The sequence below is a fragment of the Triticum dicoccoides genome, chromosome 2B (assembly GCF_002162155.2).
Source record: "Triticum dicoccoides isolate Atlit2015 ecotype Zavitan chromosome 2B, WEW_v2.0, whole genome shotgun sequence".
NCBI lineage: Eukaryota > Viridiplantae > Streptophyta > Magnoliopsida > Poales > Poaceae > Triticum > Triticum dicoccoides.
The window spans coordinates 5,721,646-5,739,206 of record NC_041383.1 but is presented as its reverse complement, the minus strand read 5'-3'; the positions used below and the strand labels follow the sequence as shown (position 1 = coordinate 5,739,206).

The 17,561-nt window shown below is 45.4% G+C and overlaps 2 protein-coding genes and 1 long non-coding RNA gene across 3 annotated transcripts; all 3 read right to left on the bottom strand.

Annotated features, from left to right (window-relative positions):
- Positions 1-6,908: 6,908 nt before the first annotated feature.
- LOC119366774 lies at positions 6,909-7,567 on the bottom strand. The gene is made up of 2 exons (XM_037632496.1): positions 7,434-7,567; positions 6,909-7,305 (listed from the first exon to the last, which is right to left on the bottom strand). The coding sequence occupies exons 1-2, from the start codon at positions 7,510-7,512 to the stop codon at positions 7,043-7,045; spliced, it is 342 nt and encodes a 113-aa protein (XP_037488393.1). The 5' UTR covers positions 7,513-7,567; the 3' UTR covers positions 6,909-7,042.
- Positions 7,568-10,495: 2,928 nt separating this feature from the next.
- Positions 10,496-11,238, bottom strand: LOC119366773. The gene is made up of 2 exons (XR_005176102.1): positions 11,058-11,238; positions 10,496-10,928 (listed from the first exon to the last, which is right to left on the bottom strand). It is a non-coding gene; the product is annotated as an uncharacterized LOC119366773 (long non-coding RNA).
- A 4,572-nt stretch (positions 11,239-15,810) lies between these two features.
- Positions 15,811-16,528, bottom strand: LOC119366772. The gene is made up of 2 exons (XM_037632495.1): positions 16,361-16,528; positions 15,811-16,232 (listed from the first exon to the last, which is right to left on the bottom strand). Exons 1-2 carry the CDS (start codon positions 16,437-16,439, stop codon positions 15,943-15,945), a joined length of 369 nt encoding a protein of 122 aa, XP_037488392.1. The 5' UTR covers positions 16,440-16,528; the 3' UTR covers positions 15,811-15,942.
- Between the last annotated feature and the right edge of the window lie 1,033 nt (positions 16,529-17,561).

Genomic DNA, 17,561 nt, shown 5'->3' with positions numbered 1-17,561 from the left:
GAGGAGCTGACCGGACTTCAAGCCTGCATCCAAAAGCTAGTGAAAAGGAAGCTCAAGCTTGTCAACGTAGTCCAGGTCATGCTCATCCGCCGGATTCTCCCGTGTCAACAATGGGACTTCAATATGTGGGAGTTCGATCCGGCGCAGCACCAGACTTTGAGTGGGCTCTTCGACACTACGTACGAAGAGGCCTGGAGGGTGCTGTTTAAGGGCGCCGAGGCTCCCGCATCCGCCACCGAAGATCGCGGATTCAGCTCGCAGCGTCTGGCTAGCAAGGTAAGCGATTTTGCCCTTTACGGGACGCTTGCTTTCCATAGTTTGACTCTATGCGGGATCTAAACTCCCTCTCCTTTGATAGGACTGGATGAAGAAGGCCGAGCAGACTATCTGTCCGGCCCCTTTGCCAGAAGACCCAGCGGATGCCCGCTTAACGGGGCTGCTGGCTCCGGCACCCCATGTGGTGCCGGAGAAGAAGGCCAAGAAGAAGGCCACGGGCACTCGAAAGAGTTCCCGTTTTCAGGTGTCATCGGATGATGACACCGAGGCAGACTCCTCCCACGAAGGCGAGGAGGAGAAGAAAGAGGCCTCTCCCCCAGCAGGGGGAGGGAAGAAAAGGAAGGATTCCCCAATGAGGGAGGCCGAAGGGTCCAAGAAGGGAAGGACTCTTCCCCCGGACTGCTCTGCCCACGCCAGCGACGACGACGAGGATTGGCCTCCAAGGGCCAAGCCCCTGGCGAGATCGTAAGTATCCGGACTCCCGAATAACTTCATGATTTTTATTTTCGCCACATGGAGTCTTTCTAATGCCGCATACAACCCTGCAGTCCGCCCAAGGAGGATCTTCCCGCTTCGTCGAGCGGGTCCTTGGGTGCGTCGGATATGGATTCCCTTCCGACTGCCTCCTCCCCTCGTGATGCGGACGATGCCGAGGTGGGATCCCAGGAAGGGACCCGCCAGGAGGAGGAGGCCCCGGAGGTGCCGCAGGGCAACCTCCCGGACTTTGCACCGGACTCCGCACCGGAACCTGTAGTGGCTCCGGAGTCCAGCGGGTGGCCCCTTCGTAAGAAGGGCGAGACCGTGACGCTGGTGGCCTCCGTCCAACCGAAGGCGCCGGATAGCTTGCTGGAGGCGCTCAAGGGCGCTTCCATTGAAGAGGAACACCGCACCGTCATGGGTGCGGTGATTCAGAAGGTTCAGCTTGCCAAGAGCGGGATGACCGAAGCCTGCAGCAGCCTTCTAACAGGCTTTGAGGTAAGAATTGTGATATGTGTAAAATAGTACCGCATAAACAGTAGCCCCTTATGCTCGGTTCGGTGTTCGGAAAGAAAAACCGGACTGAGGATCTAAAAAGATATACGCAGGAGTCATAAAAATTATGTTAATATGGGATTGCAGGCTGTGCTGCTGACCTCTGCCGCACTGACTGCGGAGGTCAATACTTTAAAGCAAAGCCTCGAGCGGTCCGAGAACGAACTCGGCCGTGCTAAGAAGCAGCTCGAGGACAAGGAAGGTGAGTAACACCTTATTAAAATTGTACCTTACAGAAAAGGATTTAGTTGCAAGAAAAATGACAAGGATAACATGGGTATTGCAGGGGCCACGAACGAGGTGGCGGCCCTGAAGGAGGCGGTGTCCGTGGCCGAACGTAATGCGGCCGTGGAGCGCACCGAGCGAGAGAAGCAGGAGGCGCGGCTGGCGGAGGTACAACAAGAGCTTCAGGCTCTCGTGGAAAAACATGAGAGTTTGGAGCGCGACTCGAAGACTCGAGAGTCCGAGCTTGCATCGGCTCTTGAGAGTGCCAAAGACGCTAAGGCCGAAGCCTACAAGGCCCTCCAGGAAATCGAGGCGTTGAAGAAAATAGCGGCGGATAAGGCATTTTTCATGCAGAGTAAGCATGTGAGTGTGAATTACGTGTCACTTACCCGAATTCGGAGCTCTCCAGGGGCGTTCGCAGATCTGCCCCGCAGCGTGTCCGATGCTGCCGCTTTCTATAGGGCCGAGGAGGGGAGCTCGACGGAGAAGGTCTTCTGGTCTCAGTATGCTGAGGCCGGGCATCCGATGCCCCTTAGCGACCAGCTGAAGCAGCTGGTCGAGCTCCACAAGGTGGCCGAACAGGCCATGAAGGGCCTCATAGTTCGGCTGTGGCCTAAGGAGGCCATGCCTGGGAGCTACTTCGGCTTGGTGCGGCGGCTGGTGGATGCCTGTCCATGGGTTGAAGTCATCAAGCACTCCGCCTGCATTGAAGGTGCCCGTCGGGTCCTTGCCCGCGCTAAGGTGCACTGGGGCAAGATGGATGCTCAGAAGCTTGTGACGGACGCGCCACCACTGGGCAAGGAGTATCGCACGCCCGAGATGTATTATAAGAGTGTCCTGAAGGGTGCCCGCATTATTGCGGGTGAGTGCTCCAAAGATGTAATATTTGAGTAGACTCGCATTTTGTTATCCTGTACGCTGAAAACTTTGTTCATATGCTCTAAGCAACGCTTGTTAATTTAAAATATTACCTTCTGTGCGGCTGTTTATCAAATCTGAGAGATGGCAAGTCGTCGGCTTCAGCCCCCATGCCACGAGTGCTGGGGTGTTCGACATAAATTTGAGCACTCTTGTTCCCGTTTTTGGGTCCATCTAGGGAGGCGCTCAACACAACGAACAAGGCAACCGGACTTATAATGCTTGAACACTCTCACTTAGCCATAGGATTCTATAATTTTAAATTTCGGCGAAGCCCCTAGTGTTCGGAAGGCCGAATTTGGGGCGCTATCCACGCCTGGGACGGACAAAGCCGGCTCCTCGCTCTAAGCAGCATAAGTCTTTAGGGACTCGCAAAAAACCTCTCGAACAGCGACCTGCTCTCGCCTCATCATGACGGTCAGTTTTAGCTTTCTCCACTGAGGCGCTCGCCCAGCTCAACTGGGGCGCAATCGCAGTGGTTCTCCCAGTGCTACCTTAGCCGATACAACGGAATATAAGGTACCAAAACATGGGAGCCGGGCAAACCCAACTATTGACCCAAGACATAATTCGAAGCCGATGCATATAATGCTATAAGTTTGGGGTGCCGCACTGGTGAAAGTATTCGGACTTATCACACCATGATGCGGGAAACATAAGCCCCTGGTGTATTTAGCCGTACCAAAGTGTACGGATGCAACATGTCATAAATGAACATATGTATAAGAAAGAAATGCAATTGTAAGCAAAAAGGTGCTGCATTGTTTATTCAAGAGATACTGCTGTGAATGCAGAACAATACAAATGGTGCGATAAGCAAGGGATGGGACTATTAAACATGTCCCCCTCCAGGGGAAGACTGCGGAATGGTGTATAAAACAGATTTAATGCTCGTAATGGAGACCACCTGGATATTCGTCGTAGCCCTTCTCCTTCCCTGGCTGTTGCATCGTGAGTTCGGCAGGTCTGCTGCCGGATAGGTCCTCTGATGAACGGAGTCCTGTGGGTAAAGATAAGAAGAAAAAAAAGAAAAAAAAGAACGACACACTTGAGAGCCCCTGGTGTGGTTAAGCCGCATTCTGGTCCTATCGTGGTCGTGCCCCTCCCCCCATGCCCATGGTATCTCCAGAGCGTAATGATGTACGCGAAGGACCTGTCTTGAAATTTTGCAGGGGCTGGGGTTGGGGCCGCACTGCTACGCGTGCTCGGAACGTGCCAGGTGGTCTTGTTGTAGGTTACTCCGGGCGCGTTTAGCCGTGTCCGGTCGCTTAACGGCCGGACTCGAGAATTGCCTTAAGAGGCTGCACTGTACTTCTGCCGCGAGAGCCGCTGTATGTTCCTCCGTTCGGAGAGAGCGTTCCGTGTTTCCGTTGACCGTGATGACTCCTCGAGGGCCTGGCATCTTGAGCTTGAGGTATGCATAGCACGGCACCACGTTGAACTTTGCAAACGTGGTACGTCCGAGCAGAGCATGATAGCCGTTGCGGAACGGAACTATGTCAAGATTAACTCCTCGCTTCGGAAGTTATCCGGGGATCCGAAGACCACTTCCAGTGTAACTGAGCCTGTACAGTTGGCCTCTACACCTGGTATGACACCTTTAAAGGTCGTCTTTGTGGGTTTAATCCTTGAGGGGTCTATGCCCATTTTGCGCACTGTATCCTGATAAAGCATGTTCAGGCTGCTGCCGCCGTCCATCAGGACTCTAGTGAGGTGAAATCCATCGACAATTGGGTCTAGCACCAATGCAGCGAATCCGCCGTGGCGGATGCTGGTGGGGTGGTCCCTTCGATCAAAAGTGATCGGGCAAGAGGACCATGGGTTGAACTTCGGGGCGACTGGCTCCATCGCGTATACATCCCTAAGTGCACGCTTCCGCTCCCTTTTGGGTATGTGGGTTGTGTATATCATGTTCACCGTCCACACTTGTGGGGGGAAACCCTTCTGTCCTCTATTGTTCGGCGGTCGGGTCTCTTCCTCGTCATCGCTATGCAGCCCTTTGTCGTTGTTTTCGGCAATTAACTTGCCTGCCTGCTTGAATACCCAACAGTCCCTGTTGGTGTGGTTAGCTGGCTTGTCGGGGGTGCCGTGTATCTGGCACGAGCGGTCGAGTATTCGGTCCAAATTGGACGGACCCGGAGTAGTTCTTTTGAATGGCTTTTTCCGCTGACCGGATTTAGAGCCTCTGAATCCGGCATTGACTGTCGTATCCTCGTTATTGTCGTTGTTAATGCGGCGTTTGTTCTTGTTGCGACGCGACCTGCCATTGTGGTCCTTGATATCCGGCCTGCCAGAATTTTTGCTGAGGTTGTTGCTGCGGGCTAGCCAGCTGTCTTCTCCCGCGCAGAAGCGGGTCATGAGTGATGTGAGGGCTGCCATGGATTTCGGCTTTTCCTGCCCCAGGTGCCGGGCAAGCCACTCGTCACGGATGTTATGTTTGAAGGCCGCGAGGGCCTCTGCATCCGGACAGTCGACGATTTGATTTTTCTTAGTTAAGAACCATGTCCAGAATTGTCTGGCCGATTCGTCTGGCTGCTGAATTATGTGGCTTAGGTCGCCAGCGTCTGGTGGTCGCACATACGTGCCCTGGAAGTTATCAAGGAATGCGGTTTCCAGGTCCTCCCAACTCCCAATTGATTCTGCTGGTAAGCTGTTAAGCCAATGCCGAGCTGGTCCTTTAAGCTTGAGTGGGAGGTATTTGATGGCATGGAGATCATCACCGCGGGCCATGTGGATATGAAGGAGATAGTCTTCGATCCAAACCGCGGGGTCCGTTGTGCCATCATAAGATTCAATATTCACGGGTTTAAACCCTTCGGGGATTTGATGATCCATTACTTCATCTGTGAAGCATAGTGGGTGTGCGGCGCCTCTATATTGGGCTATATCACGACGAAGCTCAAAAGAGTTTTGTCTACTGTGTTCGGCCCGGCCGGACTTGCTGTGTCCGGCGCGACGGTTGTCGTCACGTATCATGGGGCGCTCCCACGATCCGTAGATCGATCTTGATTGTCTTGCCTTATCCTCCAATATGTCTCGCAAATCCGGAGCGTTCCCCTATGGTCTTGTGCTTTTCAAGCGACGTCGGGGTACGGTTCTAATGGAGGGCCTAGAGGCCTCTCTGTCGCGGCCACCGGGTGGCCGGTCAGCCGTATCCCAACCGTCCTGACCGCAGTCCGGCCAGGGCTCTCCTGATAACGAGAGATACTTTAGCAAACTTAAGATGTCGCCGAAAGGTGAGTGTTCAAAGATGTCCGCAGCGGTGAACTCCATGATCGGCGCCCAATCGGATTCAATTGGAGGGGTCGCGGGAGGTACGGAGTCCGGCGAGGAGTCCGGCACCTCGGAGTCACGAGCTTCACAGGGGACAAGGCTAGTATTCGACTCCATCGCAGTAGAGGTTGCAGCCCCAGAGGCGGCGTCTAACCATCCGTCCTCGATCTGCGCAGCCGGCTTCGAATCGAGGGTCGGAGCGGACTGGTGTGCGGCCTCCAGGGCACTGTCCGGCTGTAGAGCTAAATCATGCCCATCGTGACAGTGCGGCGCGCTCGGCTGTGGTTCAAATCCATCGAAGATCAAGTCTCCGCGGATGTCAGCCGTGAAGTTCAAACTTCCAAATCTGACCTGACGGCCAGGGGCGTAGGTTTTGATCTGCTCCAGATGGCCAAGCGAATTGGCCCGCAGTGCAAAGCCGCCGAATACGAAGATCTGTCCGGGGAGAAAAGTCTCACCCTGGACTGCGTCGTTGGTGATGATCGAAGAAGCCATCGAGCCTATCGGTGACGACACAGAGGAACTCTCAATGAAAGCACCAATGTCGGTGTCAAAACCGGCGAATCTCGGGTAGGGGGTCCCGAACTGTGCGTCTAGGCGGATGGTAACAGGAGACAAGGGACACAATGTTTTACCCAGGTTTGGGCCCTCTTGATGGAGGTAAAATCCTACGTCCTGCTTGATTGATATTGATGATGTGGGTATTACAAGAGTAGATCTACCACGAGATCAAGGAGGCTAAACCCTAGAAGCTAGCCTATGGTATAATTGTTGTTCTTCGTCCTACGGACTAAAGCCATCCGGTTTATATAGACACCGGAGAGGGCTAGGGTTACACAGAGTCGGTTACAATGGTAGGAGATCTACATATCCGTATCGCCAAGCTTGCCTTTCACGCCAAGGAAAGTCCCATCCGGACACGGGACGAAGTCTTCAATCTTATATCTTCATAGTCTTGGAGTCCGGCCGACGATGATAGTTCGGCTGTCAGGACACCCCCTAGTCCGGGACTCCCTCAGCACTCATCACGGCAGTCAGTCGCCAGATTCATACACGCTCCACATTCATGTATGTATGTATGGTGGGAAAACAGACACTTGTTTTAGGCCTCACATTACTTGTTGTACGATATAACTTAGCCAGAAATAACTGGAAATAAAAACATTCAAACAAAATATGACAAATAAAACCGCAACAGCTATCTAGGGTATTGCAAACTTATTTCTCCACACATGACGCATTACATATGCCTTAAGGGACAAGTAAATAAATTCGACTAGGCGGGTAAAGGGGCAGGGGTCACCGCAACGATGCTATACTACACACGACAATTGCCGAACTCTTGTGGGATGATGCCTCTCATCAAGCCGTCCGTGCGTACTGCAGACCTGGTCAGCACAGTTTCATCAGAATGCGAGAAGAGATCCGGGCAGTTTCTATCGCACCTCTCGGAACTTGTGTAGCACCAGTCAGTATTAATACAACAGATGCAACAATGATAGGCGTAGGAGCACTTTTTCTGGCAACCCACGCTCATTTCATGGATATCGTCGTTGTCCATGCCGGCTGCGACAATTCGGCCTGTCGAATAGCATACATATCACTTTTCTCTCCGAATTGATAAACAAAACAAGAAACAACCGAAATTTTGCGAAGATATACAAATTAGAGAGTGAAATAGCAATGTTGTTTGCAGATGCACTGCTTACATTGCGCTATGGTGGCGGAGCATAGGAGGTGTAGAGATAGCAGGGCCAGCGCAGCGATCCGGATCGTCTGCTTGTCCATCCTCTCCTCTAATACAACACTACAAGGCACTGACGTGATATTCTATGGTTGTTGATGAAAAATATATATGTATGTTTCACTCATACGATTGCTTCCCGTCGAGCACATGGCTCGTGCTATATATACAGGGAGATCGTGAGGAGAGAGATCAGCTTAGTATTTTTCATTCAAGAGCCACGTGGGCATAAATGAAGAACTTAATTCGCAAGATCATCTTTTTTTCTTTTCTCTTGACACAAGTTTATGGAAATTGATGGCGGAATATTTGTATAGTATCTTGTATCATCAATCTATATATCTCAAGTAATCGTAGAGATCTTGGAAATCTATTAATTGTATTGAAATCATGGAAACATCATTAATTGCATATAATTTTTGAAAACACATGTACTCCTTTCAATCAATATTATTTGTCGGTGATTTAGTACAAGTTAATACTAACTCAGCGACAATTATATGAACCAAAGATAGTAGGTATTATATTTATAAAAACAGATTCTCATTGCACGTCAAGATACTATCAAACTCGTGCGTGCACGATTATGGAAATTATTGTTTGTTGCATTTGTCTACTGTTTTTGCACCGTGATATTGAAATCAGTTTGCCTTAGATGAAGTTTATAAGAGTTTTCATGAGAACCAAATCGGCCATGCCAACCGAGCTTGCCTGCTCATCCACACGAGACCTAGCTAGGAATTTCTTTTAAGTAAGACTCTCAACGACCTACAGGCACCTAAGGTGCGGGAAGCCATGTTTAAAGATACAAGCCGGCCCAAGCGACGAACGCAGCTTCTGACGTGGCTTGCAAGCGCATAATGGGCCTTGGCCTTGTAATTATTTAAGTTGTGTGCCAAGAGAGAGGAGAGGAAGGATAGACCAGGACGGCAATCTATTTTGGCTAGGATAGAGATGAGGCATCCATGGCGTGAGCCAGATGGACTCCATTTGCAGTGAATTCAAATTGTAATCTGAACTCGAGGCATAGCCACCATAGATTTGAAATAGAGCTCCTTACAATCTGATATCAGAGCCTTGTAACCCTAGAGTTGCCACCAATCCCCACCACACCAGATTCGCGGATCATTGTCAAGAGGAGGCCATGGATTGGATCTAGCCAGAGACGAAGGCGATCTATGAGCAACTGCGGGGTGATTTCGACCAGGCGTTGACAAAGAGCCTCTCCGACCACAGCGACCACACCATCTGCGCTATCGCTAGGTTGGACGCCAAATTGGATCAGCTATCGGGGCAGATCGATGGCGTCAAGGTCTCCATTGGTGTCGATTTAGACGAGCTGTGAGGTGAACTTAACCATGCTGCACGCTCTGAGCCTGGGTCTCCCAAGCTCAACTCTCCGAAGGCATGAGCAGCCACCGCATCTTCTACGGTGGTAGGCGGTACCATCGACCCCAATCTGAAGCTCTCGAGGAACCAATTTGATGGCTCCAATCCGAAGCTCTGGAGGAACCAATATGAAGATTATTTTAAACTATGGAGCACGTTGCGTCATCAGTGGATTCCTTTCTCTTCATCCATGTTTGAGGGTCCGGATGCTCATTGGTTGGAGTCAGTTCAACGACAGGTACCAAATCGTACCTGGGAAGAATTTTGTCGCCTGTTGCAGTCTTGCTTTGGCAGAAACCATCACCAGAGTCTGCTCCGAAAGATGTTCAACATTCAGTACACTAGCATAGTGGAGAATTATGTGGAAGTGTTTACTGAAGTGTATGATCAAATCACAGCATACGAGGAGTTTCCTAACACTATCCACTATGTTACCAGATTCATAGAAGGGTTGAAACCTGCCGTAAGAGTCATGGTTGGTTTGCAACAACCATCTGCTCTGGATTCAGCCTACCAGCTCGCCTTGTTACATGAAGAATTAGGTGATGAAACTGTGAAATCTTCTACACCTTTAGTTACTAAGAGAGTTAACACCTTTTAGAGTCCCACTCTTCCAGCTCTGAAATCTTCTACAACCAAGTCTATCGAAGAGAAACGAGTTTCAGAGCCTGGTCGAGGAATAGGACAGGAAGACAAATGGTTGGCGCTGAGAGCTTATAGGCATGCTGAAGGGCTTTGTTTCATTTTTGATGAGAAATGGGGAAGAGACCATTAATGTAAACAAGAAGTCCAGTTGCATGATGTCCGGGAAATGGTGGCGCTCTATCAAGATTCGGTTTTAGAACATGAGAATGATGACAGTGCTACCAGTGAAGTCAATGCCATGATTATTTCTTCTACAGTGAGGGCAAACCGCTGATGGTCCAGTTCTTGGAGATGCAGCACGCTGTTTGTTCGTTGAAATGGTGGAACGAAATTTAGTTGAATCAAATCCCTCCAGAAACATACTACTAGTTCCTTACTGCACCTGCAAAAAAAAGAGTCCCTGTACTGGACTCGGATCTGAAACTGTCTGGTGCTTATTAGTCCGTGTACTGGACTCAGATCTGAAAATGTTTGGTGCTTACTAGTCCCTGTACCGTGCTCAGATCTGAACTGCAAAAAGATTCCAAGTGGGTTCCCATTCTCTTTTTCTGTTTTTTCATTTCGAAGGAAGTCTATTCTTTTGTTGGTACTGAACATATGACCGTCCGTTTCTTACTTATGTTTGCTGCTACTTCCACCAACATTTTCTTTACCAACTAAAACCAATGTACTAAATCAGCGACAATTATTATGGATTGAAGGGAGTAATAATTAATAGGTGCTGGAATTTCTGCATATCATTCTTCCCTATGCAAAACCAAAGATATGTTTTTGGTCCGAAACAGAAGCATTTATTAGAGATATTGTTTTATCGCTCATCACGGCAGTCAGTCGTCAGATTCATACACGCTCCACATGTATGTATGTATGTATCAATGTATGTATGTATGTATGTATGGTGGGAAAATAGACACTTGTTTTAGGCCTCACATTACTTGTTGTACGATATAACTTAGCAAGAAATAATTGGAAATAAAAAGTTCAAACAAAATATGACAAATAAAACTGCAATAGCTGTCTAGGCTATTGGAAACTTATTTCTTCACACATCACGCATTACATATGCCTTAAGGGACAGGCAAATAAATTCGGCTAGGCGGGTAAAGGAGCAGGGGTCACCGCAACGATGCTATACTACACATGACAATTGCCGAACTCTTCTGGGATGACACCTCTCATGAAGCCGTCCGTGCGTACTGCAGACCTAGTTGGCACAGTTTCGGGGGTCACCGTCGTCGCGCTAGCACTTCATCAGAATGCGATAAGGGAACCAGGCAGTTTCTATTGCACCTCTCAAAACTTGTGTAGCACCAGTCAGTATAAGTACAACATGCGCAACAATGAAAGAAGGAGCACTTTTTGTGGCAACATACGATGCCCTCTTCATGGATATCGTCGTTGTCCATGCCAGCCGCAGTGGTTCGGCCTGTTGAATAGCATACAAGTCACTTTTCTCTCTGGATTGATAAACAAAATAAGAAACAACCAAAATTTTGCAAAGATATATAAATTTAGATAGTGAAATAGCAATGTTGTTTGCGGATGCATTGCTTACATTGTGCTATGGTTGCGGAGCATAGGAGGTGTACAGATAACAGGGCCAGCACAGCGATCCGGATCGTGTGCTTCTCCATCCTCTCCTCTGATGCAACACTACTAGGCACTGATGTGATGTTCTATGGGTGTTGATGAGAATGTGTGTGTGTGTGTGTGTGTGTGTGTGTGTGTGTCTCACTTGTAAGATTGCTTACCGTCGAGCACATGACTCGTACTATATATATATATATATATATATATATATACAGGGAAATCGTGAGGGGAGAGATCAATTTATTATCTTTCATTTAAGAGCCACGTGGGCATAAATGAAGTTTGTAATTCGCAAGATCGTCTTTTTTTTTCTTGACACAAGTTTCCTTAAATTGATGGCGGAATATTTACATAATATCTTGTATGATTAATCTATATATCTCATCTAATCTTGAAAACATATTAATTGTGATTACCTTTACAAAACATGGAAACATCATTTATTAAAATTAATTTTTTTAAACATGATTAATTGTACTCCCTTCGATCCATATTAATTGTCGTTTATTTAGTACAACTTCATACTAAATTAGAGACAATTAATAGGATCAGAGAGAATAGAAAGTATATTTGTAAAAATAAACTCTTATTGCGGCTCAACATACTATTAAATTGGACGTGTGTTGCATGTGCACGATTATGAAAACTAGATGACACCCCGCGCGTTGCTGCGGGAATTGTAGCAAGAAAAAACTGGATATATTAGACAAATGAAATATAGATAGTTTAGATAAAATAAACCCATTTCATAAAACTGAACAATGCACAATTGGCTAGAAATACAAAGATTATGTGTTTTTATATCAATGTTTACTCCCGGTACTACTCAATCATCCGCTCAACCAAAACATCTGAAAAACTAAGTGCAAATAAAAAACCCACAATTCAAATAGGCATTGGAGATTTCCTTTGGAGGTGATAATGCTTCTTCTTAGTCACTTGCATCATACCTCACTTCTTATCTTCATCTTGTGACAACATCGAGCAGTCATCTACATTAACAGGAAGGACAGTGCTGTCACTTGAAGAGTAGAAACAGAATAGTGTGCAAGAAGATATGCATGACGACGAGAAGAGAAACATACCAGTTCAGGTTGTACCATAATTCGGCAATTTTATTGAACCTCTACATTCAGTGAGTAAATTATTATACGATAATTAGCGAGAAAAGTAAGTTTGAAATGACATAAAGTAGTGAGCAAATTTGACTTAATAAGACAATTCCAGGCAAGTGAGAAAGTTCTTAAACTTAGCATAGTGAAGAACTTTGGTTCAATAACTGAATATAGCTTTCCATAAGCATATTATGCATCCCGTCTATTATATTCTAATTAATATTGTTAAAATTATGGCTTGAGAAGTCAGGATAACCTGTTCCAAAGACAATTGCATTTACGCTGTGTCAAACAACTATGACAATCCCCCGCAAAAAAAAAACAACTATGACAATGAAGAGAGATTAGTAAAGTTAATCTTACTAATTCCGAAAAAGCTGGACATAATTAGGCAATAGGTGTAGCACTTAAGCAATAAAAGAATAACAATCTGTTAGAACAATTAAAGCAGGATATATTTTGTATGTCTATACATTAGGAAAATACCACTTGAGAGCACAACCATCAGGAACTGCTAGATGATTCCATCAGATAGTATCATCTTCCTTGGACAGTTCACATGCCTATACTTGTAAACACTCTCGGGGTGTGCATATATGTTGAATTAACTCACGACAGAAACCATCGGAATGATTGAGACTCAGTCACCGAATAAAAAAAAGTAACATCTGCAATCATCATCAAAATATTGCAACTATCTTGATCTGGGGTGTCTCTCTTCATGGCAACAGATCATGGTGTAGTTCATGTGTGACGCAGCAGTTCTCCTCCCCTGACCAAGCAAACACTTCCGCCGGCTGCATATCTACCTGATCTTGTTGCCTCATTGGAAGTTGATTGCCATCCTTTTCTCCCAATCTTTGTACAGGTTGAGGCGCTTGCAGGCGGCACCGAGACTGAAAGTGAAGGAAGTTTTGCAATACTGAACCTTTATACTAAGTACATGCATGATAAGTTGAAGGATCGATCCTGAAAGTGAAGGAAGTTTTGCAATATTAAGATCGCTCGGATTTAAGAGTAGAGAAAATCTTCATCAGTCATTCGTATGTGGGATACTGATTCAAGAGCAAAGAAGGTCATCGGTTGTCAGTGAGGTCATATTGATTTGGGTAAAATATAGGGTAATGCCTAGAATGCACTGTATACCTGCAGGAATAAAACGAACAAACCATTGTAATTATTGCCAAAACATACATATTGTAGTATAGAGATAATCACAAAGTGACAACATTAAACATAAAAATCTTGAGCAGATCATCTCGTCATACGGGTGCAGTATTGATCTCTGTAGACGAATAAAAATGCAGTGGTCGGAAGGTTGAATAAGGAATACAGATAAAGAGGCAGGCATATGGAACATCCTGATGCACAGCAGTAAGGGAAGGGGAAGAAATTAGAATGCAGCATGGGCTTGAAAGATCAAACACAAGATGAAACATCAGTGCGTATACCTCCATGAAGTAGAGCGTAGAATAGATGCGGCCTGCTGCAAAATCAAGAGACACATGTGCACGTAGCCATCACAAAAAATAACAGAAAAGAAAGATGATGGCCGGATGAAGACACTGGAGAAGAGGAATGGAGAGATTATGATAGGAATCGAAAGAGAAACTGCGACAATCAAGAACCAATCTTGATTACTCATATGAAGAATTCTTCACGTGCAACGCTTAATTTTTTGGAAATAGTCAAAAGGGGGAAGGCCACAACATAGCTGGAGTGTGTAGTAGCTAGAAGCATCTCTACATGGTGTCTAACATGCGTGCGGTGGCCTGATGTTGTGATGAGGCAGCCGCATGCAGTGGCGTCCATAGACCATAGCAGGAGTGACGCTTCCGATGTGGGTCGCTGGTGGTTGTGTGGCACACATGAACAGGGAAGGAAAGGCGACAACTGTCTGGACGGTGGATGCAAGAAGAGGTTGCGGCTGGCTTGGGTGGAGGAGAAGCGCCGATCCGCCTGCGCTCCTCTCCTGGGTGGCCCTACTAGTAGACATATGGCGGCCCTACTAGAGTGTCATTTTGAGGAAAAATAGCCATATTGACAGTTGTTAAAACGACGATCAAGGTCATAAGGTGACTCTGCTGGAGTTGCTCTCACTTCCATGTTTAAAAGAAGAACAAGAATCAAATTTAAATGTCTAACGAAATGGAAAACAATTGTGAACGTTCACAACACATGTGCCTAAAACCTACAAAAAGAAAAAAAAATGCACGCCATGAGAAGACATATTCATATTCATGGTAAAAAAAATTATTTGTGTACTTTTTCAATTGGTATTTATGATCCGACTGTTCATACAACAAGAATACTGCATGCTCCCATTTTCTGATATTTTAAAGTAAATTTAAATATTTTATTTTATTTTCAAAGTAATGTGCATGTTCACAAGACGTGTCTCTACAAGACTACAACCCGTTGAAGGGCTTGTGTGAGCTGTGCGCTTGCACAGGGTCCCGAAATACTAGGGCCCCCAGGGTCCGCAAACCCTATTTGACGCTCGTTAGCGTCAGAACGACGTCCTTTCGCTGAGGCGAGCCTCCTGTTGGGCCGGCCCACGTACGGGATTGGCTTTTGTCGTTTGATTCGTTTGATTCGTTCGCTGCTGCTTCCTTCTCTATTCCTTGCGGGTTTTTTCTTCATTTTTCTTTTATGGTTTTTTATATCCAGTTTTTTCACTGTTTTTGTCCGGTTTTCAGCTGTTTTGCTCCGGTTTTTTATTTTCTCTCTCTTTTGGTTCCTCTCTCCTTTCATTTTTTTTCTTTTATGTTTCCTTTTCTATTTTCTGTTTCTGTCTTTCTTCTCTTTATTGCGTATTATATAAAAGTCCACCGTGTATTACCAAAATCTTCATCGTATTAAGAAAATCTTCATCGTATATACTATGAAATAGGCCACGTTTGAATTTTTAAAAATGTTCATCATGTATTACAAAAATGTTCACCGTATATTATGAAATTGTTCAACGTATATTAAAAAAATGTTCATTGTGTACTTAAAAAAATTCCATCGTACATTAAACAATTGTTCAGGGCATACTACAAAATGTTCATTGTGTATTTAAAATTTGTTCATCATGCATTAAACAATTGTTCAACGCATACTACAAAATGTTCATTTGTGTATTTGAAATGTGTTCAGTGTTTGCTTACAAAAAAGGTTCACTATATTTTAAAACTTGTTCAATGTATATTATAAAAATATATTATTTTTTTGGAAAAAATGATTTGCCGTTGTCTACTTTAGGACTTGCGCTGCGCTAGAATCGTTGCAGTATTTTTACCGCTGTCTACTCCTGGGACTGCCGTTTCGTTTACGATCGCTAGGACTTGCCTCCGAGGGCAAAGCACTGAGAGCATCTCCAGCTAATACCACCGTACTAAATCAGCGATAATTATTATGGATTGAAGGGAGTAATAATTAATCGGTGCTGGAATTTCTACATATTATTCTTTCCTATGTAAAACCAGAGATATGTTTTTGGTCCAAATTAGAAGCATTTATTAGAGATCTTGTTCCATGGCACTCGTCACGGCGGTCAGTCGCTAGATTCAACACACTCCACATGTATGTACGTATGTATGTATGTATGGTGGGAAAACAGACACTTGTTTTAGGCCTCACATTACTTGTTGTACGATATAACTTAGCCAGAAATAATTGGAAATAAAAAATTTCAAACAAAAAATGACAAATAAAACTGCAATAGCTATTTAGGATAGCAACGATGCTATACTAAACACGACAATTGCCGAACTCATTTGGGACGATGCCTCGCATGAAGCCATCTGTGTGTACTGCAGACCTGGTCGGCATAGTTTCAGAGGTCACCGTCGCCGCGGCTAGCATTTCATCAGAATGCGAGAAGGGTTCCCCGCAGTTTCTAGCGCACCTTGGGAAACTTGTGTAGCACCAGTCAGTAAGAATACAACAGGCGCAACAATTGAAGAAGGAGCACTTTTTCTTGCAACTATAGCTCACTTCAGGGATATCGTCGTTGTCCACGCTGGCCGCAATTGTTCGGCCTGTTGAAGAGCATACAAATCATGTTTCTCTCTAGATTGATAAACGAAACAAGAAACAACCGAAATTTTGTGAAGATATATAAATTAGATAGTGAAATAGCAATGTCGTTTGCGGATGCACTGCTTACATTGCGCTATGGTGGCAGAGCATAGGAGGTGTACAAATAGCAGGGCCAGCGCAATGATCCGGATCGTGTGCTTCTCCATCCTCTCCTCTGATGCAACACTACAAGGCACTGATTTGATGTTCTATGGTTGTCGATGGGAATGTGTGTGTGTGCGTGTGTGTGTGTGTGTGTCACATGTAAGATTGCTTACCGTCGAGAACATGACTCGTACTATATATAGAGGGAAATAGTGAGGAGAGAGACCAATTTATTATCTTTCATTTAAGAGCCACGTGGGCATAAATGAAGTTTGTAATTCGCAAGATCATCTTTGTTCTTTTTTCTTGACACAAGTTTCCGGAAATTGAAGGCGGAATATTTTCATAGTATCTTGTATCATCAATCTGTATATCTCAACTATTCTTAGAAATCTTGAAAACATATTACTCGCAATTAATTTTACAAATCATGGAAACATCATTTGTTGCAATTACTTTTTGAAAACATCATTAATTGTACTCCCTTCGATCCATACTCCCTCTGTTTCTAAATATAAATCCTTTTAGAGATTTCAATATAGATTGCATATGGATGTATATAGAAGTAGTTTAGAGTGTAGATTCACTATTTTGCTCTGTATGTAGTCCATATTGAAATCTTTTAAAAGATTTATATTTAAGAACGGAGGGAGTATTAATTGTCATTGATTTAATACAACTTCATACTAAATCAGCGGCGATTAATATGGATCGGAGAGAGTAGAAATTATATTTGTAAAAATAAACTCTCATTGCTCCTCAAGATACTATCAAATTCGAGGTGTGTTCCATGTGCACGATTATGGAGATTATCTTTGTCGCATTTATCTACTGTTTTTCTTTGGCTAGATACGTATGTTCCACACTGTGATATTGAAATCAGTTTGCCAATACAAAAAAAAGTACAAATGAAGTTTACAAGAATATACTCTTTATGAGAACCGAATCGGCCATGTCACCCAAGCTTGCCTGCTCGTCCACACGAGACTTACCTAGGAATTTCTTTTAAGTAAGACCTAGCGAACATCGCCGCCTCCAGCCCTATCCTCCCTTCCTAATAGCCGCCGCCACCCAAACCTGAGCCACCGCTGATGGTTGCATGTCAGCTGGCATTTGTTGGGCTTTTAAGCTTAGCAGCTTGTAACAATCAGCAAGTTTTCCTCGTGTAAGAAAAATTAAGGTAT

Coding starts and splice junctions, on each gene's coding strand:
- LOC119366774 (XM_037632496.1), bottom strand. CDS start 7,512: ATGGACAAGCAGACGATCCGGATCGCTGCGCTGGCCCTGCTATCTCTA. Junction 7,306..7,433: donor CTCCGCCACCATAGCGCAAT/GTAAGCAGTGCA, acceptor GCTATTCGACAG/GCCGAATTGTCGCAGCCGGC.
- LOC119366772 (XM_037632495.1), bottom strand. CDS start 16,439: ATGGAGAAGCACACGATCCGGATCATTGCGCTGGCCCTGCTATTTGTA. Junction 16,233..16,360: donor CTCTGCCACCATAGCGCAAT/GTAAGCAGTGCA, acceptor GCTCTTCAACAG/GCCGAACAATTGCGGCCAGC.